This window comes from Notamacropus eugenii, chromosome 4 (genome assembly GCF_028372415.1).
Source record: "Notamacropus eugenii isolate mMacEug1 chromosome 4, mMacEug1.pri_v2, whole genome shotgun sequence".
Lineage (NCBI taxonomy): Eukaryota > Metazoa > Chordata > Mammalia > Diprotodontia > Macropodidae > Notamacropus > Notamacropus eugenii.
This window is the reverse complement of record NC_092875.1, coordinates 95,335,806-95,358,726: the sequence shown is the minus strand read 5'-3', so window position 1 is coordinate 95,358,726 and position 22,921 is coordinate 95,335,806. Positions and strand designations below refer to the sequence as shown.

General features: G+C 36.4%; 1 protein-coding gene across 18 annotated transcripts in view; it reads right to left on the bottom strand.

Annotated features, from left to right (window-relative positions):
• The window catches only part of PTK2 (protein tyrosine kinase 2), a 418,748-nt gene that overhangs the window by 285,647 nt on the left and 110,180 nt on the right, over positions 1-22,921 (bottom strand). For 6 of the 18 annotated variants that reach the window (XM_072602979.1, XM_072602958.1, XM_072602961.1 and 3 more), the window contains one exon: positions 16,980-17,419. The exons of the other annotated variants lie outside the window; for them this stretch is intronic. In XM_072602979.1, the coding sequence (XP_072459080.1) occupies positions 16,980-17,079 (100 nt within the window). In that variant the 5' untranslated portion in view covers positions 17,080-17,419. The remainder of the gene's footprint in view (positions 1-16,979; positions 17,420-22,921) is intronic. 18 annotated transcript variants of the gene reach the window in all.

Sequence of the window (22,921 nt, the reverse complement as noted above, 5' to 3'; positions counted from 1 at the left end):
TTTATCATGTCCAAAAGCAGACTCATAACTCTCACCCCAAAATCCATCCCTCTATCAAGCTTTCCTATTTCTATCAGAGTGCCAAAATCCCTTTATGATCACTTGTATGTAATGTGAATTTTAGTGTGTGTAAAGTGAATTTTTTGTTATTATTTCTCAGAGTTCAGTTTCCCAGGATTCATAGCCATAAGAATCAACAGTTTTCAGGTACTAGATATGAGTTCCCACAGATATGGTTCAAAACGTCTCCACCATGCTTGCACATAGTTATATAATGGTAAATAACAAATATCCACTATGGCTGCACAGTGAGATACAGGGATGAGGTGATGTAAACTTGTGAGACTATTTATTGCTAGCAATATGCTTTCTTTATCTATTGGTCTATAAAACAGGTGGTCACTAGACAGTGAATGGGGAACCCTTAGGGTTGAATGCACAAGCTGGAATGCTGTGCTTGCCTTGATCAGCCCCCATCAAGGCTTGGGGGAAATCTGTTTGCCTCAACTGGCCCTCACTGAGGCTTGGGGATTTAGGGGAAGCACAAGTTGAGCCTGTCTCGATTGGCCCCATTGAAATGTAGGAGTAGGTGCCCCCCCATTCTCACCAGCCCCTGTGAAAAGGGTTACTGGGAAATGTTGTAGGAGTTTGTGCTCTCACTGTCAGCAACCTCTTCTGAGAGAACTAGACTAGAATAATGTAGGATTATTAACCCCTGTTTACTGTCTTTCCTGTCTGACCAAATCAAGAGTGAACCTGAGTGAGCAGCTCTCACGTGTGCAGTGTTTTATCTATCTTACATCATCCAAGTTCACAATCTTGTAGCAATCCCTGATTTTCCTTTACCCTCACCACCAACATCCAATCAACTGTCAAGTCAATCCCATTAGACTATGCTCTTGAGGGCGGGGACAGTCTTTTGCCTTTCTTTGTATCCCCAGACCTTTGCACAGTGTCAGGTATATAACAGGTACTCGTTAAGTGCTTATTGACTGAATGACAGGTCTCTAGAACTCAAATTCTGAGTAATCAGAGTGAGAACCCTGAACTTACCACTCAATATCTCAAAGGTCCAAGGGGTCTAACTCCCCTAGGAGGTGATGTCACCACTAGGACCCAGGGCAAGATCACCACATCCAAATCAAAGTACTGTAGGGTGAAGGGGGAGGCTCTGGCACAAGGGTCTTTTTCAGGAACTAAAGCTGGAAAAATGAGTAAACCAAGGACACTGACCATTCATTATAAAAACTTATTGTAGTTCTAGAGATCCTCACTTACCACCATCTCCCAAAACAGCCAAGAAGGAGAGGAAGTAAATCTGTAACTACAAGTAGAGATACAAGGGAGGGGGAATGAATTTTTCCTAAGTACTACATGAATACCTGGAAAAAAAGGGATATTTTTTTTAAATGAAATAAGTACTTTAGAGTGAATGATTAGGAAGATAGTAAGAAAGTGCTGACCTAACCTAAATAATGGGCTGAATGAAAAAAACAGAATAGACTAAACAGAAATCCATGACAGACACATAGCAGAAAAAATGAGAACAAAATCAAAGGACAAAAACAGAGGATAATTTAAGATATCTGATGTCAAAAACAACTGATCGGGAAAAAAGGTAAAGGACAGATAAATCACTGGACTTCCTAGGAACCATGATTACACTTATACACACTTACACATACACACACACACACACACGCATTTGTTTCTCTCTCTCAGATACATTTCAAGAAATCACAAATGAAACCTGTTCAAATGTATTAAAATGAGAGAACAAAGAAAAAAAATTCACCAATCACCCCCTGAAAATTACTCCAAAAAAGGAAAAGTCCTAGGAGTCTAACAAGCAAAACCCCAAAGCTCCCACAACAAAAGAAAAAAATACTACAAACACTCATTAAGAAGAAATTCAAGTATCAAAGAGCCATGGTCAGGATCACACAAGACCTGGAACCTTCTACTAAAAATGAGAAGAAATCTTTGAATACAATATTCTGAAAGGAAAAAGATACAGTTTTATGACCAAGAATAATTTTCCCTAAAAGCTGTGTAAATTCCTACAGGGTAAAAAATCCACTATTAAAACAGAGGATTTTTAAATATCTATTTTATTTTAGTTTAGCATTTATGATGAAAATATCAGAGAAAGGACTATGAAACACAAAAACAAGAGTCCAAAGAAACTTAGAAAGGAAAATTTATTTGAGCAATTGAGTTATGTAATTACACAGCCAACATTCTAATAGGGAGAGAAGAAACAAATGGTCTTTGAGAATCTTGATTTTATTAAAGGATACCAAGGGAGTAAAATTTTTAAAAAGTAGAGGTTGGTTCTATTCTTAGGATTTTGAGAGAGGAAAGAGAAGGAAGAATAAAAGAAACACAATAATGTAGAAAGGAGGGAAGGGGAAAGGGGAAACTTGCTATGTCTCATAATTGTGGTAAGAAAAGTATACAAACATGAAGGAAGGAGTGGGGAAATTCTATAAATCATGTAGAATAGATCAGGTGAAAGTCACTTTTATGTGAAACAAAGTCTGAAAACACACACACATACAGTCTGATGTATAAATACAACAAACTCAACAGGGAAATAAACACAGACAGGTGGGGGAGGTTAAGAGGGAACATAATACTGAGGATGAAAGTGTGAGGAGCAAAACAACATCTTGATCATAAAGGATTAAAAGAAAAAAAATACATGAAAAGAAGGATCTGGAAACTAAGGCAACCCTATCCATTGTTCAATGGATGAACAAATGATCCCATGAAATGGAATGCTATCACACTCTAAGAAACAACGAAGGTGACAATTCCAGAGGAACCTGGGAAGACTTTGTGAACTGATGCAGAACCAAGAGAATAATTTATACAATAACAATGACACTGTAAAAACTAACAACTGTGAAGCACTTGAAAACTGATCAATTCAATGATCAACCATGCTCCCTATCTTTTGACAGAGAAGTAATGCACTAAGAATGCAGGATGAGATATATTGTTTTGATGTGGTCAATGCAGTAATTTGTTTTCCTTGACTATTCATATGATACAAGAGTTCTGTTTTTCCTTTTCCTTCACCCCCCCCCCCCCACCGCCACCACCACTATGAAGGAGTGAAGCGACAAAAAGAACAAGAAAAGGAATATGGACTCTTGCTAAGTTTTTACAATTTTAAAATAAGTAAAATGCATAAGAGATCAGAAGGAAATATCAAAGAAATCATAGACAAGAAGGGCAATTTTGAAATTGTTTGAAAATAATGTTTATCATATACTGTTTTTAAAGCGAGCAGTGTGAAATAGAGATTCACAGATTAAGATACAATACTCTTTTGTGCTCTGTGGTGTATATGGAACAGCTCCTATAAAAAGATTTTTTAAAAACTATTTTAGTTGTCAAGGTCAGAAGAACTCAGACCCTGTACTAGATTGATGACTATGAATAGAGAGGAGATTTGTCTGAGAAATAAAAGTAGAAACTTTAAAAAGTTTTCCATCCTACACAATCTTATAATTGTTTGCTCGACTACATGCTCTAGTATGCTGACATTGATTAGTGACTCAACTTGGGTTGGGTCTCAGCTTCTTCCATCTTCTGGCTGTCTACTGAACCACAGCTGCTATGATTTTTTAAAATCCATGGTGTAGGGGATATATGAGCTATTTGTATCCCAGCCCCAGGGCTATCTCAGGTTTTATGTTATTCGGTTCACTGTCCTGCAAAAAATCCCTTAGGCAGTATAGCTGTCTTTTAAACTACTTTTTTTCTGGTCTCAGCTGGTTCTCCTTGAATCCATCCTATTCTTTGATCTCAGATTAAAGAAAATGTCAATTCCTTTCAGGTCCCAACACTACTTTGGCCACTTCCATATAGGAGAAAACTTCCCTTGGCAAGAAAGGTGATAACACCAACTTTTTCCTGTTTTCCAACTAAGCATCAAACTCTTGGCCTCCCTATAAAAGGATTCATCAGTAATTTATTTTATATAGTAAACTATCCTCCTACTTCATGTAAAACATAATCTAATTTAAGTCATATAACTTTTCAAAGAAATTAATTCCTCAAAGAGAAAGACACATGTGCAAACATTTACTTATGCCTATGCCACTGTGAGAAATGCTGATACTACCAAGGATAGTGTCAAATAAGAGGTAACAAGAAGTGAAAATAAGAGACAGGAAATGAAATAAGTATTCTTGTGCCAGAACTTGGGTAGAAGTCTAAAAGAAAAAACAACCTATACCTATGATTTCAAACTAGGAACATTCTTTTTAAATTTTCTATATATCTTTCCTTTTTACCCTATTCTCAAAATGTAAAAATTACTGTGTCTGGTAGTCTAGCTAATAATATAGACTTCCATTTCAGAAATATGTGCAATTATTCACACTTAAAGGATTAACAGTGATGTCAATATAAAATATTCTCAATGTATATCTGTCATTTTAAGATATACAATTCTTGCCAAAGATAATATTATTTATGAGACTATAGTTCATAAGTGATTATAAAATCTGTTATGGCACTAACAATCAAGGAGAGGCATAACATATACCAGTATCTACTGGATTAAGAAGTGACCATGACATGGATTAAGATGTGGCCTGACAAAAAATTTCCTCCAAATTCTAAGTACTAATCATGAAGATCACAATCACATTGACCTGTTATGTCAAAATTTTCTTTTGTTGATTTATAAAACCTAAAAAGATTCTGCAAAACAACAGACACAAATAGCATTTTTTAAAAGTTATTAACAAAACTCAAGAAAATCATAGAAATGTAAATCCCATTGAAAATAAGGTGTGTGTGTGCGTGTGAGCGAGAAAAATATTTAGTACTGGTTAAAAAATGGAAAAGTAGATCAGATGAACAGGCTAAATAAAGAAGAATCAGGAAATAGATGAACCCAATATGTAACAACATAAGGTAATTTGGGGAGTAATTCCCTATTTGACTTGAAGCTAATAAAACTGGAAAGCAGTTTGGCAGAAATTAAGTTCAGAACATCTTGTGCTTTGTAACAATAATAAGCCCAAACCAGGTATATGAGTTGAATGTTAAAGGCTAACGATTTTTTAAAAATCAGAAGAAAATCACCACAGGTAACTTACCTAGCTAAAACAAGAAGTATTCTTCACCATTCACCAGACAGAGATTATCACATAAAATGAAATAGGCATTTTGATAACATGAAATTGAAAGGCTTTTGTATTAACAAAATCAATGCAGGTAGGATAAGAAGTTGCCAACTGGGACAAAAATCTTTACACCAAATATCTCTGATAAGGGGGGTGTGTGTGTGTGTGTGTGTGTGTGTGTGTGTGTGTGTGTGTGTGTGTGTGTGTGTGTGTGTGTGTGTGTGTGTGTGTGTGTGTGTGTGTGTGTGTGTGTGTGTGTGTGTGTGTGTGTGTATTTCAAAAGACTTAGTGCTGTTTTAAGTTATTAAATAAATCTTAAACTGCACCAAGATTTTTAGTATGCCTTACATACATACATTTACATATAATCACACACATATGGGGGAATAAACATTTCTATAGCTCTACTGTGCACCAAGATTGTGCTTAGCACTTCACAAATATCACTGGATGCTCACAATAACCTGGGAAGCAGGTGCTATTATTATCTCTATTTTACAGTTGAGGAAAGTGAGGCAGACAAAGGTTAATGACTTGTACATGGTTACACAGCTAGTAAACATCTGAGGCTGGATTTGAACGCAGGTCCAGACCACTATGCACCTAGCTACCTACTTCATTCACAATGTTAGATTTTATGTGTATGTATGTGTATAGGTATAGTACACATACATATATACAACACATACCAACACACATAAAGATACATCTAACACAAATGTAAAAAATCGAGCAATTCTGTGTGGAAAAGTAATGAAAGGCTATTAACAATTTTCCAAGAAGAAAGGCAAAAATAAAACAACTGTATGAAATGTTCCAAATCACTAATAAATAATAACATAAACGTTTAGAGACTTAGGGAAAGACAGATACCCTGCACTGCTGGTAAAGCGGTGAACTGGTTCAACCATTCTAGAAAGCAACTGGGAATTATACTAAGAAAGGGACCAAAATAACCAAAAATCCACTGCTAGGCATATATCCCAAGGAGACAAAAGATAGAAAGATCCCACATAGATTATAGATTCAGTGCAGACTAAGACATTTATTACTTTTTGTGATAGCAAAGAAAAAGAAACAAAAGTAGATTATGGGTTACCTAGATAAATTAAGTATATGAATACAATGAACTATTTATTTACCACACTATAACTGATGATGAACATGAAGAATACAGACAAGCATGGGAGATCTTCTATGAGCTTACACAGAGTGCTAATGTAAAAGAGAACCAGGCAAACAGTAAATATGATGATGATTTTAATGGAAAGAATAATTACCTAAAGAAACTAAGCACTGCAAAATAATAATGACTGCATTTGGCCCCAAAGGGATGAGAAAATGTGTATCTCCTTCCATTCTTTACAGTGGTAGAAGAAAACAGTAGTGAAACATTGTATTACTGTCAGATGAGGTAGTAGTTTTACTAATCTGTTTTTTTCCTTTCTTTTTAATTTGATAAGGGATGTCTCTGAATAAAAGGGCTTGGGGAGTGGAGCAGATATATTAAGAGATCCAGGTGATATCCAAATCAAACAATAATACAAAAAAATTATTTTAGAAGAAGCAACGTGGCCTCAATGAATGGAAGTCGAATTCTGAATAAATGAAAAAAGTTACTGAATAAGGGTCCCAGAGAACAGATAATAAAATATACCTAATAGAGAAGTTAAATTATTTTCAGGTACTATTCTAAAGTAAAAAATGAAAGGTATCAAAAGAAAACTGGAATAATAAACAGCTGAGGAATATGACCTTTTGCAGGTTCTACTGGATGACAGTACTACCCCTTTAACAGAGAGAAATTAAAAGGCTAGTATCAAAGTACATACTGAATGCTATGAAAATTGTATTTCTATTCAATTCAATAAACTACCTATTGAGATTTCAATAAATAGCATTTGTTTCTGTTTTGGTCAGAAATCCTTAGGTCTTCCCCTCCCAGATTGATTTCGGTTTTTCTGACTAGGTAATAGAGGCCATTCTCTGTCTCATTTCTTACCTAGCTTTCATCATTGAATAGGCATTGCCTCAGTCCTGCTTTAATGTTTGACAGCTTGATGATGCCCAGTAAGTACTGTCAATAATAATGAAATCTGCCTAAGTTTAGGCAGCTTCTCTTTGGGGATGAAATACTTCCACTTGCAGCATAACCTTGTCCCAAACAACATCATTTCACAATGCTACTCTATCATAACAATATTCCACTAGTCATGAAAAACTACTGAAACATAATGCAGTGGTTTTACTGAGCTCTCTATTCAGCTAGACCTCCTTTCTACTCATCTCAAAACAACAACAAAAACTGATGCCACCCTACAAGAGATGGGTGGGAGACGATGCACGAAATGGGGCATTCAAATACAGCACTCAAAGATAAAAGTCAGAAACCCAAGTATATCATTCAATAATTCATTCTTGTTCTTTGTCCTCTTTCTTGAAGAGAACCATGACATCAGGGAGGTGATGCCATGACATGCAAGTACATTGGATTTAAGGGAGTGAGGGCTGGGCAAAGTCACCAGCCTCACGCTCTCCTCCAGAGCCATCTGGGTCCAATGGCAAGATATAGATCAGAATGACTGGAGATGGCCCTAGATGCAGTAGGAGATCTTGGCCTTTTTAAACTAAAGTCTTCAATAGGTCTCCCTTTGACTGAGGCAATGCCTATTCAATGATGAAAGCTAGGTAAGAAATGAGACAGAGAATGGCCTCTATTACCTAGTCAAAAAAACCTAAATCAATCTGGGAGGGGAAGACCTTAGGATTTCTGACCAAAACAGAAACAAATGCTATTTATATTAATTGAACACAGAGTAAGTTTAAGGAAAAACTAAGAAGGGTAAGAATAGACATTCTCCACCAAAAAACAAACAAACAAACAAAAAACAGGGTCAGAAGAACAAAATGAAAGAAGCATAGTGCTTCTGATGAGAGTTGACTTCTCTCAAAGAAGTAACCTCAGGCAATATCGTAATATAGTTAGCAATGGCTAGCCAAAACCCTGTTACTCAATTGAAAGCAAAAAAGCTATGAGTTAAGACATGGGTAACTCAACATAGTTAGATAAGGCTTTTTCCCCACACTTACTAAAACTACAACATCTGCTCATTTAACTTCAGTGGTTTCTTATCATCCCTGGGGAACAAATACAAAATATTAACTGGCATTCCAAGTCCTTCATAAGCTAGCACCTCTAACACCTTGCTAATCTTTTAACAACTTACATCTCTCAACCTACCCAGCACCCATCACTTAGTGTGACTAAGTACTCTACAATCTAGTAATTCTAGTCTCCTTGCTCTTCCTAGAACAACATACTCTGTTCTCCTATCTCTGGGCATTTCAATGGTTGTTCCTCATGCCTATAATGTTCTACCTTCTGCCTTCCCTAAATTCCTTCAAGTTCCAGATAAAATCTTATCTTCTACAAGAAGCCTTTCCTGTTTTTCCTTAATGCTAGTGCCCTCCTTCTTTTTTTTAAAATTAATTTGTTTTCAGTTTTCTTCAATCACTTCCATGTATCTTAGATTTTTCCCCCTCCTCCTACAGTGCCCCCTCCCTCCTTGAGATGGCATGCAATCTTACATAGATGCTACACATACATTCTTATTAAATATATTTTCACTTCAGTCATGTTGCACTGAAGAATTAAAATGAATGAGAGAAATCACAAAAACAAAACAAAACATAAGAGAAAATGGTCTGCTTCATTCTGCAATCCATTTCCATAGTTCTTTCTCAGGATGTGAAAGGCATTTTGCCTCAAGAATCCACTGAGAATTTTTTAGGTCCTTGCATTGCTGTGAAGGGCTAAGCCTACCAGAAAAATTCCTCGCACACTGTGGTTGTTGCTGTGTACTAAGTTATCCCGATTCTGCTCCTTTCGCTCAGCATTAGTTCGTATGAATCCTTCCAGGCCGCTGTGAGGTCTTCCTGTTAATCATTTCTTATAGCACAGTCGTATTCCATTACATTCATATACCACAACTTGTTCAGCATTCCCCAATAGATGGGCATTCCCTTGATTTCCATTTCTTGGCCACCACAAAGAGAGCTACTACAATAGTACCTTCCTTCTAATGATTATCCCCTATTTAGCTTATTTTCATGTAGACTGTGAGCTTGTGAAAAGGGCTTGTCTCTTGCTTTTCACTGTATTACCAATGCTTAGGACAGTGCCTAACACACAGTAGGTGCTTAATAAACACTTATTGACTGACTAACATATAGAGACATATATTGGGGTCAGCTCCCACTCAGTCTCCTCAGTGGCCAAGTAGGAAATCTCTAGACTCCCTTCCCTGCAGACAAGAATATGAGGTGGAGAGTAGGCCAACATTAACATTATTAACACAATATAGTTGATCTTTTATAGTTTATCTTCAGAACAGCTATCTCATCTATAAATGCTGTTGCTATGAAATGAACCCCACCAACCCCAAAGTTGTTTCAATCAAAATCATGTTTTGAGGGTAGAGGGCAGGGAGAGGGATTCAAATGAAAATATCAAGTAGGGAATGCCTGTGACTATCTGTAATAATCACGCATATCTGATCTGACAGTCACTGGTAATTAGGTGAAGCTTCACTCTTCTGGAAAACCTTGGGATTCCACACTGTAAGAGCTCAGAGAGGAATGTAAGCTTTGAAAAATATATTTGTACTGGCCCTTCTCCCAGCCTGCTGAGAGTTTTTCAGTGTTACTCTGAGTGATGAAATAACAAGCTCTTAACAGAACACTATGTCCAAGGAAGCTTAGATTTGCTCTTTTGGTGACCAGTCCTTTTAATATCATCCATGTAAATCAGTTTTCCCTACTACTTGCCAGATACCATGCAAATAATGTATTCATGACAGAGTAGAAAACACTTTTAGATTTATTTTTTGTACTCCCCAGTGAAGGCTGGAGAGATCCAGAAATTACATCTAAGCAAGTTATTCTGTCAGAAGACCAGATTGGTGACATGTGACAATCTTCAGGTTCATGTATGAATCACATGCCTCTGGAGATTCACCAAAATCTACAAGTGAAGTAAGCAAATGGGGGAGTGTCAAACCAGTCACACCAGTTTGAAGCAACATAACCAAGTCTATCTATCAATCAATCAAATATTTATAAAAAGCATACTGCACGCCAGGCTGGGCACGGAACATACAAATACAAAGAACGAAATAATCATTACTCCTAGTGAATATGCATTCTAATAGGAAAGGCAAATATATACAAAAACATAGCATGAACATAAAGGTAATAGATACACCCATACATACAAAACACACACATGTTACATCTAAGTAGTTAGGGGAGGAAAGCACTAGTAGTTAGAGGGGAGAGGTAAGAAAAATGGTGCCTGAGATGCATCTAAAAGGAGGGAAGAAGGAACCCTATGAGGCAGAAGTAAGGAGGAAGAGCACAGTAGAAGTGAAGGCTGGCCAGTACAAAGGGAGAGCAACATGAGATGAAGTGTTTTGTATGAGAAACAGAGGAAAAAGGCAAGTTTTACTAGATAGCAATGTGGAAGTCACTCAGTCAAGGAACATTTATTAAGCACCTACTATTTGTCAGACGCAGTTAGGTGGTGCCTTCTGCCAGAAGGACCTGAGTTCAAATCTGTCCTCAGACAGTAAATAAGTGACCCTGGGCAAGTCACTTAACCCTTTGCCTCAGCTTCCTCATCTACAAAATAATCTGGAGAAGGAAATGGCAAAACACTCCAGTAATCCTTGCCAAGAAAACCTCAAATGGGGTCAGGAAGAGTTGGACACAACTGAATAACAACATATTTGTCAAGACCTTGTGATATGCAGTGTGAATGCAAGACCCAAATATGACAGTTCCAAAAAATGTTGAAATTTTGAATTCTCAAGTTTATCTTCTTTATTGTTACCATTTATTTACTGGACATCATCTTTAGAATTCATAGAATTGTAGTATGTAAAAGCTGGATAAGTCATCTAAGGTCATCTAATATAACCAACATTTTAAGAGAAATCACTTTACAACATCTAAGTAATCATCAAATGCTACCTTGAAAGCTTCTAATGATGAGAAACTCACTACCTCTCAAGATAATTTTTCCATTTATTGTCAATATAATTATGAAGAAGAAGGAGGGGCAGCTAGGTGGTGCACCAGTGCAGGAGTCAGGAGGACCTGAGTTCAAATCTCACCTCAGACACTTGACACTCACTAGCTATGTGACCTTGGGCAAGTCACTTAATCCCAACTGACTGATCTTGGGTCATCTCCAGTCATCCTGATGAATATCTGGTCACTGGATTCAGATGGCTCTGGAGGAGAAGTGACCTGCACAGCCCTCCCTCACTCAAAAAAAAGTCAAGTGCAAGTCATGTCATCATTTCTCTGATGGCATGGTCTTCTTCGGCAACAAAGGACGAACACACACATGAAGAAGACGAGAAGAAGGAAGAGGAAAAGGAAGAAGATATCATATGTTTGGCACATAGAAGATATTCATAATACTTGCAGAATTGATACTCTGCCGTTTAAAGGCACACAGTTCTGTGAATATGTAGATGATCTTATTATTGCTGTGGTAGCTTTGATTTTTCAAGGTTATTGACAAGGGGTGAATTATGTCAAGTTCATTTTTTAGAAGATCAAAGTCAAAGGTGAATAATTAAAAGTTTGGAAACCTTACTCAAAGAAAGAGACTCTCAGAAGACAAGAAAAAAGTAATTAAAATTCAGTGACTCCTTTAGAAAACAAGAAATATTTAAAGTCAAAAGACTGAGAAAAACAGAAAATGTATGGAATTTAACCATTCAAAATTGACCTAAAAATAGACCCAGAGTAGAAATAATTTTAAAAATCATTGTACTTGGGGGGTGGAGCCAAGATGGCAGAGTAGAAGGACTCACCTCTAGAAGCTCTCCTCCCACAGCCCATAAAATAGCTGTAAAAAATGACTAAACAAATTCAAGAGCAGCAGAAGTCACAAAACGACAGAGTGAAAGAAATTTCCAGCCCAAGGCAGCCTGGAAGGCTGACAGGAAAGGTCTATAGCATCCGTGTGGAGCTGAGCGCAGCACAATGGGCCTGGGTCGTGCCCAGCATGGACAGGACTGGAGCTGGCTTCAAGGTGCCACCTGCAGCAGCTGCAGGTCCCAGCAGCCACAGCATTCATTTTTGAAGGCTAAGTCTAAAAGCCCTGGGGGGATCAAGCAGCTGATCTGAATCTCAGCCCTGACTGGCAGCCCTGCGGTGAGGAGAAGTGCTGGCTGGTAGAGATGGTGGAAGCTCTGGTGAGGGAATTCTACTTGCAGATCCTGGGCAGAAAAGCTTGTGGTTGCTCCCAGACCAGAACACAGGACAGGAGAGGATTGTGCTACCTTGGAGGAACTGAGAACTTACAGGTCCCTAGAGTATACCCTCCACTTGACAAAGGACTCAAAAGTCAAGTAATTGGCTGGGAATATGCCCCCAAAAGGGAAAAAAATAAGATTATAGAAGGTTACTTTCTTGGTGAACAGGTATTTTCTTCCATCCTTTCAGATGAGGAAGAATAATGCATGCCATCAGAGGAAGACATAAAGGTCAAGGGTTCTGCATCCAAAACCTCCAAAATAAATATGCAATGGTCTCAGGCCATGGAAGAGCTCAAAAGGGATTTTGAAAATCAAGTAAGAGATGTGGAGGAAAAATTGGGAAGAGAAATGAGAGCAATACAAGAAAATTATGAAAAGCGAATTAACAGCTTGCTAAAGGAGACCCCAAAAATGCTGAAGAAAATAACACCTTTAAAAATAGACTAACTCAAATGGCAAAAGAGGCCCCAAAAGCCAATGAGGAGAAGAATGCTTTAAAGAGCAGAATTAGCCAAATGGAAAAGGAGGTTCAAAAGCTCACTGAAGAAAATCATTATACTTTCTAAAAACTATGACCAAACAAAAAACTTGGATACTGTTTTTCAAGAAATCATAAAACTATCTGATCCATTAGAAAAAGAGGGCAAATCATCCACTGGGGAATGGCTTAACTGTTATGGAATACCAATGAAATGGAATATTATTATGCTGTAAGAAATAATGAAGGGGACAGCATCAGAGAAACCTGGGAAAACTTTTATGAACCAATACAGAATAAAATAAATAGAACTAGGAGAATAACTTATTATTCTTAGTAAGAACAATATTATAAAAACAAACAACTCTGAAAGATCTGAAAGTTCTGATCAATGCAACGATCAACCACAATTCCAGAAGACACACGGTGAAAGATGCTATGTACTTCCCAGAAAGATGTTGGACTCAGAGAACATTCTGGGTCAATCCTAATGTTTTAAGTGTGTTTCTTGCAAATAACATGTTCTTGGCTTCTGCTTTCTAATCTATTCTACTGTTAACTGTTCTATTTTATGGGTGAATTCATCCTGTTCACAGTTATGATAATTACTTGTTTTATTTCTTCATATCTGACTCCCCTTTTCTTTCTATTTTCCATCTGGCGTCGCTTTGCAAAAGATGAAGTAGAGCAAAGTAGGAATTTTCTCAACACCAGTATTTTATATTTGAAGCAGGTTATTCCTTCTCCTGTATTGTTCCTCTTTTAACCTCTAATTCTTGTCTTTCTCTTATTTTGACCCCTTCTTTATGAGAATAATTTGCATGAAAGATATCAAATGGCATTGGAAGAAGGAGTTTCCTCACCTGGGAGTTCCCTACTTCAACAGCATCACAGGTTCAGTATGTATTCTGATGCCTTAACTTCATTTTGTTAAATCTGATTATTCTAGCTTATTTAGTTTTTTAACCCTGTCATAAAATATAGTACCTATCCCTGTCATCTGTAAATTTGCTAAGTATGCTATCTATGTCTATACAGCCATCATATATATGCACTGAGGGTCTACTATGTATAAAGTACTACCTATTCAAAGGAAAAGGTGAAATGGTGGGAAATCTGATGTTAAGAGCTTGTATTATGTCGTTTCCCTCCTTCATTATTTCTGAAAGTAGTTCATTTTCTCCATTAAAGTCATAAAAATTTTTTTGGAGTTTTAAAGTCAACCTTGATTCAATATATATATATATATATATATATATAGAATGAGCTGATAAGAGAAAGCTGTGATGCATAAACCTTCCTCCAAAATAACATTATTTCCTTAGTAATGTCTACGATTGTCTCTTAGAGTCTCCGAAGTCCTAAAAAAAGTTAAACGATACAGTGTCTGTAAAGATGTTTTCAAAATGCTCTTAGCAAGTTTTTATTTCTCCTTCAACAGTACCATAACAGAAATGTATTAACCCCCAAGTACAAGCTGATATATGGCAAAATGAGTATTTATTATGAACAGTCACATTTCCCATATCATGGAATTGCAAAACTATCTTCTAGGATGCTGGTAATAGTGTTATAGTTCAAATAGTGTTAAATAGTGAAAATGCATATATTATTTTCTATAGCAATAACTCACCCCCATTCTCTATAGCCCCATGAGTGTGGATGGTCTCTGGTAGGCTGCATTTTACCAGATTCAACACCAAAAAGGTGGTCTTCAGGGCATGAGTATGAAAGACTTATTCACAAAAAAAATTAACTCGGTATATAATGATGAAAACAAGTTCTATGGTTAACTAGTCAAATGCTAGATCAACATGATTTCAAAGAGAAAACTTTAATTTTAAATAATAAGGAAAAATATCCAGCTGAGTTTTTGCCTTTCAAATTCTGAACTCTCCTGGTAAGTATTTTAAGACTTTTCTTAAAGCAAAGCATTGTTAATTTTCTGAAAGGCTAATGTGATCAACAGTTTGTGAATGATAACATCTGAGGCTATGGAACAGCTTCTACCTCAGGACACACAGAGATTTACAGTCTTAAAAATCTCTTTTAGTTTCTCTTTACCTAAAAGTAACATTTGGAAAAGGCTACTTTTGCAAATTTCTACCCACCTCTTCCTTTGTCCTTACTATACAGGCAGGAATCGAACCAGCACACACACAGATTTATGTATGTTTTGTTGTCCTGGTACAAGGCAGTAAAATGAGAAGGGCAAGAGGAAGTTTACTAGAACCCCATATGTTATATGATCACTGAGGAGGCAGTGTGATAAACCTCCAAGAAAGGGGCGGGGTTAACAGGAGGAGCCTTGCATTGTCAGAGCCACCTCTTGTGGCCAATCCAAAAGTAGCAAAAGCCTACACAAGAGTCAGAGCCAGTTCTACATCTGAAAGCAGGTCTGCCAAATGTCCTGACCAGTAGGAACAATCTCAGATTTCTGTATCTTAAGAGTCTACTTTTTTTCCAAAAATATTTTCCATTTAAAAAAATTATCCCTGTTTTTGAAACCTAACAAGGTCAGGTTCAAATTAGTGTCTTCTCAGTAAACAGCAAGGCTCACTCTATCCTACTCTAAAAGTTGGGTACTAACTAATTTCCAACAGCTCCTTGGGATGACAAGAAAAAAGAAACCCTAGCATTTGGTTAAACTGGTTCAATTCTGGGCCTGCTAGATGTGTGGATTGACAATTTAGCCTCTGCCATAAAAACTAAACCAAATGTTCTCAAACAATGGGCAGGAATTATGCAAAAAAAAAAAGGTTTGGAAAAAGTACCACAGTTTAGACATGAGGAACCCCCTGGCTTTCTAAGGATACTCCATTAGTCTGTGGATGTATGTAAATGTAAAGCATTATTTAAAAAAGCATATCAGGACCTTCATTTTTTTTAAAAGACACCAAAATTAATGGGTCCTTTTCTATTTGTGCCCAATGATTAACCTAATGTAATTTTTAAATTTATATGTTAGATATTACTTCATATTCATGTGGTACATAAACTCCAAAATCAAATATATTTTTAAATGTTTCAAAGCCAGACAAATTTCAACACCCAAATGGATAAAAATTACTACTGGATAAACTGGAAGCATCAAAGGAAAAATTAACAGTTAGGAGCTAACACTTTAACACCCTAGCTAGGGGAATAGTTTTTTTCCTAAACTAAAAGCTAGGTGGAACCAATGTATAGCTCTACTTATAACACTGCAATACGGCTTATTCCAGTGCACTAGCTTTTAAAAATCTAACTTGAGATGGAGTTGGCTTGACATTAAGTATATACATATGTTTAAAATAATCCATGTTTATGATAAATGTTTTAACTAAATCCTCCATAAAGGACCACCTTTGCTAAGACAGATTTTTTTTTTCCTATTAAAGTAAAGCAGTTATATATTACACTCCTTAGGGTTTTCTTCTTATTTACATGCCATGGAATTTCCCACATATTATTTTAAACAAATATGCCCCAAATGTTGCCTGGAATACAACCAAGAAACTGTTTATATTTCCTTAAAATTAATTTAAATTTTTAAATGAAGTGAAAAAATTTAGGAAAGTAGTAGAGTAATCTTTGACTCAATAACTATAAATCCATTTTGCCATCATATGGATTACAAAGTATTATTTGTCTGGATTACCTGCCACTAAAGGGTACCAACTTTAAAACCATAAGAAAAAAAATCAGGAAGTTTTCATCCTATTTTAATTAAACTAGTCATTTATTTTTCTTGAAAACTTCCACAGAAATAAATTGGAAAATTAACAAGATAAAAATGATATAACAAAGTTAAACAAAGAAAAAGTACAAAAGATAAAAGAATAAATGTTTACTTATTTAAATATTTTAGCAACCATGAAAGAACAGCCAGTTTGTTATGATTATAATTGCAAATTCTTTACTAATTTTTATTTTTCTCCTTTTGGAGATAATTTCTTGAAAAGAAAAACCTTAATAGACTTCTCTATGCCAAAATACAATTTCAAGACAACAAAAAACAATAGATTTTAAAATTATTTATACCTTTAGCCCAGCATATTGGAAATGGGCTACAGCCGCTTTTCTCCATATAGATAGCACCTGCTGGTTTCAGGGCCGGTTGGCCAGCCAGTTCCAACAACATACACACAATTGTATAGAGATCAAGCCAGGATTCAGCATACAAAGTCCCAATTCAGTGCTCCAATAGTATTTGCTCCTGTAGGGGGGCTGGAAAGCTAATCACTTGAACGCATTCAATCCACAAGCAAGGCTAAGCTTCCCCTACATTTGTTCCTGTTTGGATAGTTTGCATCGAAATTTGGTAGGTATCACTTCTGTAACATTTTCCAGCAGCAGGAAGAAAGCTTTTCAATTACAGAATCTTCTCATGCGTCCGCAATTTGAAACACAGACCATCCTTGCCAGAGAGCTACTGAACAGAATGCAACCAGCTAGTAATGTGACCGTGTGGGTCTGTATTCCTAGATTCATTCAGGAAGGGAGGGAGGGAAAGGGGAAGGAGGGAGAAAGGGGAGGGAGGAGAGAGAGAAGGAGATTAGAAAGCACCTTATTAATATGCTAATCTCACCCTTCTGTTCAATTCACCCAGCAGACTCCTGTTTACAAAACTGACAGCCTATTCCAAAATTGACTGAGCTGCAAATCAAGCTTGACCCAGGTCAGGTTTGTATATGGCTCTTTAAGCCATTTTTGTTGTTTTCACTTCCTTGCCTCTAGCATTTTACCAAACCATAGCAAAATTAGTGCAGTTAAAATAATTACCCAGATTAACAACTGGAAAATAAAAGAGAAAAGCTAAAGATTTCTGATACCAAATTATTTTCTGTCAAATTGACATTTTCTCCATAAATGTAGCTTAACAAAAAATGAAAAAAGCAAAAAGCTATGGCAGTTACATTCTTGTTGAATTATCCTAGAGAATACTGATGGACTCAAGACATACTTTTTCTAATCTTCTAAACAAAATATGAGTGAGTGTTGAAATCATATACAGAGTAAAATAGCAAAATATCCTCGCAATCAGTACCACAGCTAGCTCCCCTCCTAATAAAGGACAACTTACTTTTTTCCATTCAAACTGGGGGAAGACAAAGGTCATCTTTAAAAATGTAACTATCTAAAAACATTCCACTTCAGTTGCAAGAGAATAAATAACAGGAACTTTGTGTCCTCATTAATTAGATTTATGTGATACAAAGTCATATTATGTATATTAAAAATTTGCCTAGTACAAGGAATATCAAAGTAATTATTTTTGTTTAGTATAAACCTACAAACTGGACAACTTTCTCGTTCTGCAATATAGCTGTCTAGTTGCCTCTAAGCAAGTCACAAAATCTTTTGTTTCAGTAATATCTCTGCATCAAGGTACCACAGTAAAAGCACTGTCAAAATGAAAAAGGAGAAAGATGGTTAAATTTTGTTTGCCTTAACTACCTGATCTCTTAAAAGAAAATATTGATAATAATCAAGAGGACTTTAAGAGAATAAATTCATTAATGCTGGCAATGTACAGCGAAAACAGCACTTACACAAACTGTAACTAGAACAGAGGATGATCACAAGGTTGGCCAATGTTGCCTAACATCTGCTTTATTTTAAAATGTGCATGATTAGCCACTCTTGACCATGGTTTTGTCCCAGCTAGCCTACTGTGCCTTCAAGGGAACTAATAGCAGCAGTCCAGCACTGCAAGTAACTTCTGATGTCCTAGTGAAAAAGCACCATTTGTCAGTCTGAACTCTGAACTCTGACCTCAGGCAGTTCTGGTGAGTGTAACAGAAAAACAGCAGGCCAAGAATTAAGGAGAAAAATTAAGCAGATGCGTCTACCACAGTAGAGACTTTTATCAGGCTTCTTTTACTAGTAAGGAGGGAAGGTGATAACTTCTGGTCTACAAAAGACCCTAACCACCGCCAGAAGAACAAAGCAGAGAGCAATGATGCAGAATGGGACAGCTGAATTAGCCCAATGAGAACAGCCTGATATCCAATTTGAATCATTACCTGGGCAGAGTTCTGATAAACCAGGCCACAATCAACCTAATTTGGAGGTAATTTAGGTCCTGTAGTTAGACAGGCCCCACAGAGCTGGCCCCAGTTGTCTGAGAACCAACCAATTGGCCCCCTGATGAAGCTGTCCTAAAGCCCCAGGGCATTTAAATCAAAAAGGCAGCAAAATGACTAGAAAGGCAGGTTTGCTTTCTCCCAACTACATATATACACGATGTCCAAAAAAAGTCTTAGTGGGATTTTAAGAAGCTCACAACTGCTTTAAGACTTTCCCCTGCGTATGAGAAGTCTTTCTTAAGTCAGGTCTAGTACAACATATGCCTAGCGTTGGCTGGATCTTTGCTTCTCTGGATTATCCGTGCTTTTTTTTTTTTGGTCTTATTTTTATTCCCCAGGAATATAGAAGTAACTACAAAAACTGAAAGAATACTAGAAAAAAGCCCCCCAAAAAGATCGTTTGTATCAGTGGTGTCAAATTTAAATAGAAATAGGGACCACTGATCCACATGTAAGGTTTCCTATGACAGCATACTCAGTTTTTAAATGTGTTATCTGTGTTTTATTGTATTTTTATTTATTTTCTTAAATATTTTTGAATTCTATTTTAATCTGGTTCTGGCCACACTCAAGAGTGATGCAGGCTGCCACTTATGGTCTCAAAATAGACACTTAATAAATATTTATTAATTCAGAAAATAGAATAAAAGCTGAGATTAAATGTATACATTCTCTGCAAAACCTTATGCAACAGTGGTTTCTGTGTGAATTCCTGGGGCAAGACATTTTTGTTCGTACAGACTTGAATTCAGATCCAGCCTCAGACATTTACTAGCTGTGTGAGTTTGGGCAAAATACTTAACTTCTGTCTCAGTTTACTCAACAGTAAAATGGTAATAATAACAGCACTTATCTCCCAGGGTTGTAAAGATAAAATGAGATAATTTCTAAAGCACTTAGCACAGTGCCTGGCATAAAGTGGGTGCTAAATAAATATTTATTCCATTCCCCTCATAATCCAAAACACTCAGAGTTCCAACTCAGAGTTGAAAAAGATTTCTAAATAAAGGTGTATCTAATACTGAAAATGAAACAAAAAAGCACTGGACTTGATCAAAAGAACTGGGTTTGCATCTGGGCTTTATTACTTAATTAGCTGTGTGATCTTAGACAAGTCACTTTATCTCTGTAAATCTAAACTATCCTGGGGATGAAAAGGGGATATTTGTAAAATCTACCTCCTATATTTATTTTTAAGAAAACACTCTATTTGTATATAGTACTATACAACTGTGCTACGACATTATATAATTACATGCTTTTAAATATATGATCTTTGTTGAACAGCTATTATTATTCCCATTTAATAGATGAGGAAGTTAGGGAACAATACAGGGCTACCAGCAAGGCAATCAGCAAGTCAATATACCTACATAAACATACAACCTCTTATCACACTTTCTTTCAAAATGAAATTTAAAAAGGAAATTAAAAAGACTGAAAACAGTGAGAAAGTACTATCTATTTGTACTGCCAAAGTTAACTATCCATTAGTATGCCTAAGTATCATAAACTAAGTTCAAATCCACCTGGGTTCCTTTTTGAGTCGGAAAGGAAGAATGTCCTTCCATTTTCCTTGGCACTTATATCAGCACTGATATTATTTTCCTAATATTAATGACGTCAAAGGCATACCAGATGACATTATTAGTTAGGTAGCTGAAAACCAAGGTGAAAGGAACAGAATGCAGGGCAAAAGAAGAACATTATTAATAAGGATAGAAATTGAAACTATATCTCAGATGGTGTTTATGAATAACTCATAGCTAAGTACACACTGCAACCTTAGTGACAGGTTCAATTCAGCAATTCAATGCAACTCAAACCAAATCAATAAATAAGTTCTCATGAAAAGAACAGAATGGGATTATATACTTTCATTGAAATAAGTAGGTGGCAACTCTTATTTATCAAGACTTATTTCTGTCAGTGGTACTGCTATTCATTGCATGTCCTAGGCTAGAAACTTTGATCATTTGAATTTCCTCCTACTTGTAAGATCATTCCACCATCTCCCTAAAAAATACATCATTCTTCTCCTTAGATGTGGGTATCCTCCAAAGGACTGTCCTCAGCCCTCCTCTCTTCCTTGCCATCTGTAAACAGATGATTATCAAATTTATATTTCCAGTTACATAATATCTCACCTGAGCTTCAGGCCAAGCCTTCAAACTGCCTAATAAGCATAACCTGGCTATCCTGCTGACCCTTCAAATTCATAATATCTAAATCTGAACTCACTTCACTTAAAAGACTGTCCTACACGCTATTTCAATTGATGGCAATATTGCCTTTCTCAGGCAATCAATGAGCATTTATTATGTGCTTGCTATGTGCCAGGCACTGTGCTGGGTATGTAAAGATGGGCAAAAGACAGTCCCTGATCTCAAGAAGCTTACAAGGCAATGATGCAGACGATATGCAAATAACTGTACAAACAAAATATATTCAAGACAAATTAGGTATAAGCTACGGGTTTTGTTAGTTATATCCTAACAAAAGAGAAAACTCAAAGAAAGGATAGGACCACTATGCAAGGCAGATGAGATGTCCACAACAAATGAGAAGGCAGAATAACTGAACTCTATAATCACTTTATTTTTTTCTGCCAAGGAGAATAATATTCAAACTGAAAAGGAGAAACTATAATAGACAAATAGACACTGATATCCAAGCAAAGTAGGAAAACAGCAAGAATAATAATGCCCTTGAAGAGCTTAAATTCACTAGACCCAGAAAAACTATTCTTCACCGGAGTACTGAAAGAGTCAATGATGTATTGGTGAACTCCTGTGAATGAATATAGAGAAAGGGAGAACTGTTTAAGGCGTGAAGAAAAGCAAATATTATCCCAATTTTTAAAAAAAGGAAGAGATTAGAATATGCAATCCAAAGGCCAGTGAATTTGGTTCTTTCAAAATTTCTAGATGACATTATTAAAGAAAAGAGGAATAAATGTTGATAGTTTGTCAGTCCTCGTCCTTCTTGAACTCTCAAAGAAAAGCAGTCCTCATCTTTCTTATCTTCCTCTTTACCTAGACAAACATTTTAAAATATTTTTCTTAACTTTTTTTTTTACCAGCCTCGACATATTTTGAGCTTTAGTACTCCTGAACCTATTCATACAGGGCTGTGCCACACTTTCATATTCATTCTTTGTTGTTTTCCCTTGCTGTCATTTTCTGTACATGTCTTAAGAAATCTAACTTAGCTGATTTCCCTGCGCATCCACATACTACCTCTTTGGACAACAATTTATGTTCTTCCTCTTCAGAAATGTTTTCTGTTATGTCTTTGGAATTTCACTCTTGAAAGCTTCTGACGTATACTGAGGCTTACCTATCCAGTAAAATTTCCCAAGTTCAGGAATACATCTCACATTATGCATTGTTTTCCTCTTCCCAATCACAAATCCAAAGATGTTAACAGTTCTTCCTTTTAAAGTTCCCACCACTACCAACAAACAAGAAGCAATGGAACATGATATGCTCTGCACCTTTCATTCAAGTGAGGGAAATGAGCAATAAACAGTGGCATCCTTATTGTAGCCAAAACTACAAGACAGAACAAAACTGCATCCAAGTGGAAAAATGACCCACAATTTCCTCAATAAAGGAATGTGTACAATTTAATTAAATGTCATCCCAAAAGAAGTAAGAAACATCATTTTATAGGACATTTGGTTATTTGACCTTGCAGAACCCCTGATGACCACAAGCAAAAAAGCCAACACACTGACAATAGCTAGAGCTTTCGCACCAATTTTCTGTAACAAAGAAATGGGGAAATTCTATGAAGACCCCCCCCATAAAATTTTCCACACCAGGTGACTTCAACATAAAAGTGAGCAAAGAATAAGACAGAAAAAAAAAATAGGGTTCTATTTTATGTAAC